This window comes from Dermacentor silvarum, chromosome 2 (genome assembly GCF_013339745.2).
Source record: "Dermacentor silvarum isolate Dsil-2018 chromosome 2, BIME_Dsil_1.4, whole genome shotgun sequence".
Taxonomy (NCBI): domain Eukaryota; kingdom Metazoa; phylum Arthropoda; class Arachnida; order Ixodida; family Ixodidae; genus Dermacentor; species Dermacentor silvarum.
Genome location: NC_051155.1, coordinates 94,249,903 through 94,258,297, shown reverse-complemented (window position 1 = coordinate 94,258,297; position 8,395 = coordinate 94,249,903). Strand labels below are relative to the sequence as shown.

At 48.6% G+C, this 8,395-nt stretch overlaps 1 protein-coding gene across 1 annotated transcript; it reads left to right on the top strand.

Moving 5' to 3' along the window:
* Window positions 1–951: 951 nt before the first annotated feature.
* On the top strand, window positions 952–7,940 carry LOC125943095 (uncharacterized). The gene is made up of 2 exons (XM_049661466.1): window positions 952–1,143; window positions 6,784–7,940. Exons 1-2 carry the CDS (start codon window positions 1,043–1,045, stop codon window positions 7,442–7,444), a joined length of 762 nt encoding a protein of 253 aa, XP_049517423.1. The 5' UTR covers window positions 952–1,042; the 3' UTR covers window positions 7,445–7,940.
* Window positions 7,941–8,395: the final 455 nt, after the last annotated feature.

Here is an 8,395-nt window from a genome sequence, read left to right as displayed (position 1 = left end):
CAATGCCCGAAGACAAAAAAGTTCGACACCTAATGCGAGGCGTAAAGCAGGAAATCTTTGCCGGCCTTATCCGCAACCCACCGACTACGCTTGCGGCCTTTCTCGCTGAAGCCACTGCAATGGAAAGGGCACTACTACAGCGCGCCAGGCAGTACAGTCGAAACGTGACTTCAATTTCGAGTGGCGTCCCTAACGTGACACTGGGAAGCGACGTCAGCGACCCGAGAGAATTAATAAGAGCGGTCATAAGAGAAGAACTCCAAAAAATGCAGGCGGTCGAGCCCCCGGTCGCGCGACTTTCTGTGGCGGAGATGGTGCGAGACGAAATCAGGCAAGCCATCCAAGTTCCTGAACGCTTCGGGGCACCACAACCGCAGGAGCAAGTTAGGATGACATATGCGGAAGCCGTACGACGTCCGTCGCTGTATAATACATCAAACGTCGTGCGCACCACGGAACAGACAGAAGTCGGGTTCAGCCGTCGTAATGCGCCGTTTATCAACGAGTCCAGGCCAAGGAAGAGTGATGTCTGGCGCGCTCCTGACCACAGTCCGCTCTGTTTTCATTGCGGCGAAGCCGGCCATATCTACAGGACGTGTCCCTACCGACGCGTGGGTCTCCGTGGGTTCTCTCCGAATGCGCCGCGTCCACGACCTGGTGAGCGTCCGGTGGAAATTGAGAGCTTCCTGGCGAGTCGTCCCAATTTCTTCGAACAGCCAAGGCACGCGCCTCGCTCGTCGTCACCGGCTCCATCACGATACCGGTCGCCAAGTCCTGCTTTCCGTCGAGACGCCCCTAGGCGCCGTTCGCCCAGCCCTGCAAACCGGGAAAACTGAGTTCAGCGACCTCCGGAGGTGAGGCCGCTGACGCCGAATGTACCGAATATCCTCCATTACGGCGCAAGCGACGACAGCGACGACAACGGACCGACATTCAAACGCACTCAGGGGATCCAAGGCACGTCGTAACATCGGATATACCAGTCAGCATAGACGACGAAGAAGTCACAGCTTTAGTCGACACTGGCGCGGACACCTCTGTTATGAGCCGAGAACTTGCCGCTAAACTGAAAAAAGTTTACACGCAGTGGACTGGGTCGCAGGTCCGTACTGCCGGAGGACACCTCTTAAAGCCCGTGGGCAGGTGTACAGTTAGTTAGTTAATTCAGGTTTAATGGCGCAAAAGCGACAAAGGCCATGCTGCGCCAGCCACAAGGTATTAAAAATGAAATGTTAATGTAGCGAAAGTTGCGTTACCATATATTCTATGTAAAAAACCGGCTTCACCTAAAAACTTGAACAAGTCAGTGAATGGCACTAGCGGATCATCTCCCAATAATGAGGCGGGGTGTAAAGGTATGTGTGAGTTATACAGATTCTGCAAAAGTTTCCGTCTGTGTGTTTCTATATGTGGACATGTCATAACAATGTGTATTACTGTGAGAGGTTCATGACATTTATCGCAAGTTGGCGGATCTTCTTTTCGAAGTAAGAAATTGTGTGTCAGATGTGTATGCCCTATTCGAAGTCGACATAAGATCACCTCATAGAACCGTTGCTGGTGACTGCACGATTTCCACTCGCCAAGCAGGGGTTTGATTATGTGTAACTTGTTGTTAATGCAGGAGTCCCATTCTTGTTGCCATTTTAATGTCAGGGCTTTGCGAATTGCTCGGATACTGTCTTTATATGGAAGTTTTGTGTGTGTTAGGTCTTTGTGCGCTGCCATGGCCGCGCATCTATCTGCTGATTCGTTCCCTGGTATCCCAACATGGCTAGGGACCCAGCAGAATCGTATGGTTCGTCCGTATTTGTTATTCACAACCATGTTCAAGATATCGCCAAGCAGCGGTTCACAGGCGGATTTTAAATTTAATGCTCTGAGTGCACTCAACGAATCGGTGTAGATGACAGCACTCTTCTGTTTGTCGGTGATAACTTTGTTTACTGCCGTCCATACAGCCATAACTTCGGCGGTAAAGACTGAAGCGGAATTATGTATTCGAATGCTATTTTCCCAATTCTCTGTTACGGTTCCCACACCCACGTATTCTTGTGTTTTTGAACCATCTGTGTAAAATTCTGTGTGATCTTTATATTTGTCTTGAATAGTGCGGAACTCTTGCATTATGTGTTCTTGTGGGGTGTCCTTTTTCTTTAAGTGCGTTAGTGTCCAGTCACATAGTTGTGTAAAATCGCACCATGGGGCCAGTCTTTGCGGCCTTTCAGCAACCTGCAGGACCTCATGAGGAATGTTGTAAATATGACAGTATTCCTCATGTCGTAAGACAAGTGGCCGTATCATGTTCGGTTTGTTTGTGTAGTGTAACCGAGAGTTGCATTGTGTTACGATTTTGTAGCATATATGTTGTGGTGTTGACCGAATTCTCAGTACATAGGAGAGGGTTAGTAGTGCTCTGCGGTGCTGTAGGGAAGGCTCATTGCAGTCAACGTATAAACTTAGGACAGGCGATGTTCTGTAGGCACCGCTCGCCATTCGTAGGCCAAGATTGTGAATTGGATCAAGTCGTTTAATGTAGGATTGCCTGGCTGCACCATAAACTACACTGCCGTAGTCGAGAATGCTACGCACAAGGGACCGGTAAATACGTAGTAGGCATATTCGGTCAGATCCCCAGTGCTTGTGCGATAACACTTTGAGAATATTTATAGCTTTATTTGCCTTAATTTTCGTTGTGTTAATGTGGGCTAGGAAGTTCAGTTTTGTGTCAAATGTTACGCCTAAGAATTTGTACTCTCGTTTGACCGGTAGTGTTGCGCCATCCAGTGTCAGAACTGGATCGCAATGTAAGCCACGCTTCTGGGAAAACAGCACTGTACAGTTTTGTGGGTTGAAAAGCGGAAACCATTTTTGTCGGCCCACTGTGTGAGATTATTTATTGTTATTTGTAGCTGTCTTTCGCAGGTGGATAGGTTTGAGGCGCGGCAAGCCACTTGCAAATCATCGACATAAATTGAATGCATAACAGACGATGGAATGATTTTGTTTACAGAGTTCATTTTGACTATGAAGAGTGTCGTGCTGAGAATGCAACCTTGTGGGACGCCATTTTCTTGTGTAAATGTGCGTGAAAGTGTTGTGCCGAGGCGTACCTGAAATGTTCTATTTGACATGAAATCGTATAGGCAGTTTAACATTCTGCCACGAATGCCCAAATCAGCCAGGTCTCTCAAAATTTCATATCGCCATGTGGTATCGTACGCTTTTTCTAGGTCAAAGAAAACCGCGAGACAGTGTTGTTTGTGTAGAAACGCATCACGTATTTCATGTTCTAGTCGGACGAGATGATCAGTCGTGGAGCAGCCCTTTTTGTATCCGCACTGGTGCGTGTCTATTAGGTGTCTTGATTCAAGGATGAATGTGAGTCTCGCGTTTATAATGCTCTCATATGATTTGGCTAGACAACTTGTTAGTGCAATGGGTCTGTAGCTGCTTGGGGATGATGCAGTTTTGCCAGATTTTAGAAAAGGCACTACTACTGCATTTTTCCAGTCTGTAGGCATTACCCCAGATTGCCATATCTTGTTGAAAAATTGAAGGAGTGCCTTTACCGATGCTTGAGATAAGTGCGCCAGCATTGTGTAGTGGACCCGGTCAAGACCTGTTGCTGTTTTTTTACCGGCCGAAAGAACTCTGTTTAATTCCTGCATTGTAAGAGTGTCATTATATAGTTCCATTGAAGCACCGGTAGTGGGAAGTCTCTGTTTCTCAGCCGACTCTTTGTATTTTAAAAATGTGTTTGAGTAATTTGCTGAGCTTGAGATGTTATAAAAGTGTTCGCCTAATAAGTTGGCCTGGTCTTCTAGTGTTGTTTGGGTGCCTGGACTTGTAAGTAGTGGTATTGTGTATGATGTGTACTCTCCTTTAAATTTTCTAACCCGGTCCCACATTTGTTTAGATGTGACTGAACTATTAATTGAAGATACATATTTTTGCCATGACGATTTCTCTGCCTGACGCCGAACAAATCTTGCTTTGGCTTTGGCCTGTTTAAAGGCTAGGAGGTTGTTATAGGTTGGATACCTTCGTAAGATTCCCCAGGCCTTATTTTGTTGTTTTTTAGCTTTGGTACAGTCGTCTGTCCACCAGGGATTTAGTCTTTTGCGCAAAATACCGGATGACTGAGGTATTGCTGTTTCTGCGGCTGGGATTATAACCTCAACGAACTTTTTATTGAGTTCGTGAACGCTCAGTTCTGGTGAGAAGACCATTTCCAGTTTAGCATGTTCCATAAAAACTGGCCAGTCAGCAAGCTGCAGTTTCCACCGGCGTGGCTTAATGCCTAGGGTTGGTGGTGATGGTAAGATTTTTATGATTGCGGGCAAGTGATCACTACCATATGGCGTGTCGAGGGCTTCCCATTTAAGATCGCTAAAAAGAGATGGTGAACAAAAAGCTAAATCTAAACAACTAAAAGTGCGTGAAGTAGGTGAAAAATACGTTGATGCACCCGAGTTTAAGAGGCAGATATCATTTGACAGGATAAAATCTTCAATGAGCTGCCCTCTTGGGTCAGTTTTGCCACTGCCCCAAAGAGTACAATGAGCATTAAAATCTCCAACTAAAACAAAAGGCTCCGGCAGCTGGTCTGTTAAATTTTCTAAATCTTTACTAGTAAAATAGGTATGGGGTGGAAGATATAGTGAACAAATGGTGATGGTTTTATGAGACAGAACGGTGACCGCTACAGCCTCGAGAGATGTATTTAATTGGACATTTCGTGTAGGAGTACCGCCCTGCACTACTATGGCGACTCCTCCTGACAGACGGCTGGAGTGTTCGCGGTCCTTGCGTACGACAGTAAAACCTTTCAAGAATTGTGTATTTTTGGGGCCTAAGTTCGTTTCTTGAAGGCAGAGTGCAACTGGCGATAGCTTATTTATAATGTCTTTGATGTCACCTAGATTATGAATCAGGCCTCTACAGTTCCAATGGATGATGAAAGCCATTGTAAGACAAATAAAAATGTTTACTTATGTGCGTGTGAGCTAAAAAGTGATAGGTGACATGTAATAGAAAGATCACTACTCTAATCAAGGGCGGTAGCCGTTCAGGTTACCTGTCCCTTTTTCGGCGCAGTTACAAGAAGTCTGTCCTTCTTGCTGCGCTCCAGGGAGCGCGGATCTTTTGGCGTCAATGACGCCGGGGTTTTTGGGTCGACCTCCATCGCCTTCTCCGAGGCGCTGGACGATCGAGAGCCAGGCGCCGAAACGCGTGTCTCGGGCCGTGGAGTTCGGTTCAACTTTGGGCCCTGCGACACTGCGGTCTGCCGGCCCGTATTCGATGATGATGGAGCAGCACTGGCTGCTACCACCAAGGGGGCGGATGGAGTTTCTGCAGGAGTGCCGCGCGCAGACCCTGTAGACTCCTGAAACCGGTGTGGCGCTGCCCCCTGCCGCGCCGCACTGGCATAGCTAAGTTGAGGTAAGTGTCCCAACCTTTTCCTCGCTTCATAGAATGAAATTTTTTCTTTTACGGTGATTGCAATTATTTCTTTTTCTTTTTTCCAGCAAGGGCAACTCCGTGAGTAGGCTGGATGGTCTCCCTTAGAATTGGCACAATGTGCAGGAGCATTGCAGTTGTCAGAAGGATGGTCGTTGGCACTACACTTCGCGCATGTTTCTTTTCCTCTGCATGATTGTGATGCATGTCCAAACCTCTGGCACTTGAAGCACCGCCTAGGGTTCGGTATGTACGGTCGGACGTTGATTCTTAGGTATCCTGCTTCGAGTGATGTGGGCACAGTACTAGTTCCAAATGTTAGTATCACGTGTTTTGTGGGGATTTGTTGGTCGTTTCGTCTGAGTGTAATCCTTTGTACCTTAATTACGTTTTGATCTTGGAACCCTTCGAGGAGCTCTTCGTCACTAAGGTTTAGGAAATCTTCTTCTGATATTACTCCCCTGCTTGTGTTGAGCGAGCGATGTGGAGAGATTGTGACGTTAATGTCACCGACACTGGTGAGTTGGGCGAGCTTTTCAACTTGGTCTTTCTTTTTCAGTTCGAGGAGGAGGTCTCCGCTAGCCATCTTTGTGGCTTTGTAGTCAGGTCCAATCGTGTTTACGAGGCATTTCGATACAAGGAAGGGTGAGAGTTTTCTTACGCTTGTGTTGCCTTCACTATGAAGGACATGGTACTTAGGGAAGGTGTCTAGGTCGGTTCGGAGGGTAAATTGGAAAATTGCATCGGTGCGACCTCTTTTCAGAGGCCGATCTGAAAGTCGGGGGAACGCTTCTGCCATAACATGGTTTCAAAGTTCGGCGGCGGTGGTAGCCACCCACCACCGAGCCCAACAAGGGGACGCTACAGGTTACGCGAAACCTGCAGACGCCAGCTATGCACCGCCACTATAACCTAATGTACATACCCAAGACTGGATACATTACACACGGTTAACCCTTGCCGCCCGGAAATTTGGAAGTGAGAAGAAGTGAGGAGGAGACAGGACAGATGGAAAAGTGAGAGAAAAAGACAAAAGATTGAAGAGGGGGACAGGAAAAGGCGACTGCCGATTTCCTCCAGGAGGGTCAGTCTGGAGGTGCCGTCTATGTGAAGCAGAGGCCGAAGAGGTGTGTTGCCTCCGCTGGGGGGCCTTAAAGGTCCAATCACCCGGCATTGGCTCAACCCCCAGGCTCCCCCTTTCCCCAGACACGGCTAAGCCGCGCACGGCTACACGCGGGAGGGTCCAACCCTCGTGTGCTCGGGTCCGTGGTGTCGCAACACACCAAACGCCTGCTGACGCAGACGCCCCTGCGGGGGCAGGTGTACAGCACGAGTGAATATTCGCGGCTTTACGTACGTCGGAGATTTCGTTATCCTGCCGAGTTGTTCGCGAGAGTTGATCCTTGGGATGGACTTCCTGCAGGCTAATGGAGCCATCATTAATTTGCAAGAGTCGCGGGTAACGTTTTCGACAGCGCATGCCATAGCAAGCAACAAGTACGACAGTCATGACAACGCCTTGCGCATCGTCGACGACAACGTCACGTTACCGCCGAGGAGCAGCGTATTAACCCTTGTAACCTGCGACGCTTTCGACGACAGTGAGGGCATTGCTGAGGCAAATATTCCGCTGCTGCTCGAACGGTATATCTGCATAGCTCGAGGCCTTGTTCAGTTGCAGAGCAAGCGGTCACTAGTTCTTCTGACGAACTTCAGCAACGAGTTTCAGCACGTCCCTCAAGGCACGGCTGTCGCCTTCCTCAACCAAATTGCGGACTTCTCCGACGTCGGCACTTTAGAGGTGACTTCCCCAGACGTGACAGATGCTACCACGCTTTTCAGCCGCATTCACATTAATGCCGGTTTGTCGGAACAACAGAAGCAACGCATATTAGGCCTCGTGAGCGAATTCTCTAGCTGCTTCTCTACAGAATCTAAAGTTCAGCGCACCTCCGTTTCGAAACACCGTATTTTCACATAGGAATCGGCGCGCCCAGTTCGTCAGCATCCATATCGCGTGTCGCCAATGGAAAGAGAGGCGATTAAACGCCAGGTTAAAGAAATGCTGGACGATGACGTGATTCAGCCTTCGACAAGCCCGTGGGCGTCCCCCGTTGTTCTGGTAAAAAAGAAGGACAATAAACTACGCTTCTGTGTCGACTACAGACGGCTTAACAAAGTCACCAAGCACGATGTTTACCCTCTGCCAAGGATTGACGACGCCTTGGACCGTCTACGTCATGCCCAGTTCTTTACCTCGTTAGATCTTAAGTCAGGGTACTGGCAGATCGAAGTCGACGAGCGCGAGAAAACTGCATTCGTGACACCTGACGGGCTGTACGAATTTAAGGTCCTCCCATTCGGCCTGTGTTCCGCTCCCGCCACATTCCAGCGAATGATGGACACTGTACTCGCTGAACTGAAGTGGCAGACATGCCTCGTCTACCTGGACGACGTCGTTGTGTTTTCAAGCACGTTCGATGAACACCTGGCTCGGCTGAAGAGCATTGTTGATGCTATCCGCAAGGCAAACCTCACCATCAAGCCTGAAAAATGCCACTTTGGGTTTCAGGAACTCAAGTTTCTGGGACACGTGGTTAGCCCCCAGGGCGTTCGGCCAGACCCTGAGAAGTTGGCTGCCGTTGCTGAGTTCCCTCGTCCCACAGATAAGAAGGCTGTTCAGAGGTTTTTAGGACTCTGCGCCTACTACCGTCGTTTCGTTGAAAGTTTCTCCAAAATAGCTGAGCCTTTGACGAGATTAACACGCCACGATGTGCCTTTTCTGTGGACGGAAGAACAAGAACAGGCTTTCACAGAATTACGCGAACGACTGCAAAAAGCTCCGGTGCTCGCGCATTTTGACGATGACGCTGAAACTGAAATCCACACGGACGCCAGCAACATTGGTCTCGGAGCCGTTCTTGTTCAGTGG

Bases quoted from the DNA above. Each gene is read 5' to 3' on its own strand.
- LOC125943095 (XM_049661466.1), top strand. From the start codon at position 1,043: ATGAGCCGAGAACTTGCCGCTAAACTGAAAAAAGTTTACACGCAGTGG. The intron at 1,144-6,783 runs GTGTACAGTTAG...CTGCGGGGGCAG, and splicing joins CTCTTAAAGCCCGTGGGCAG to GTGTACAGCACGAGTGAATA.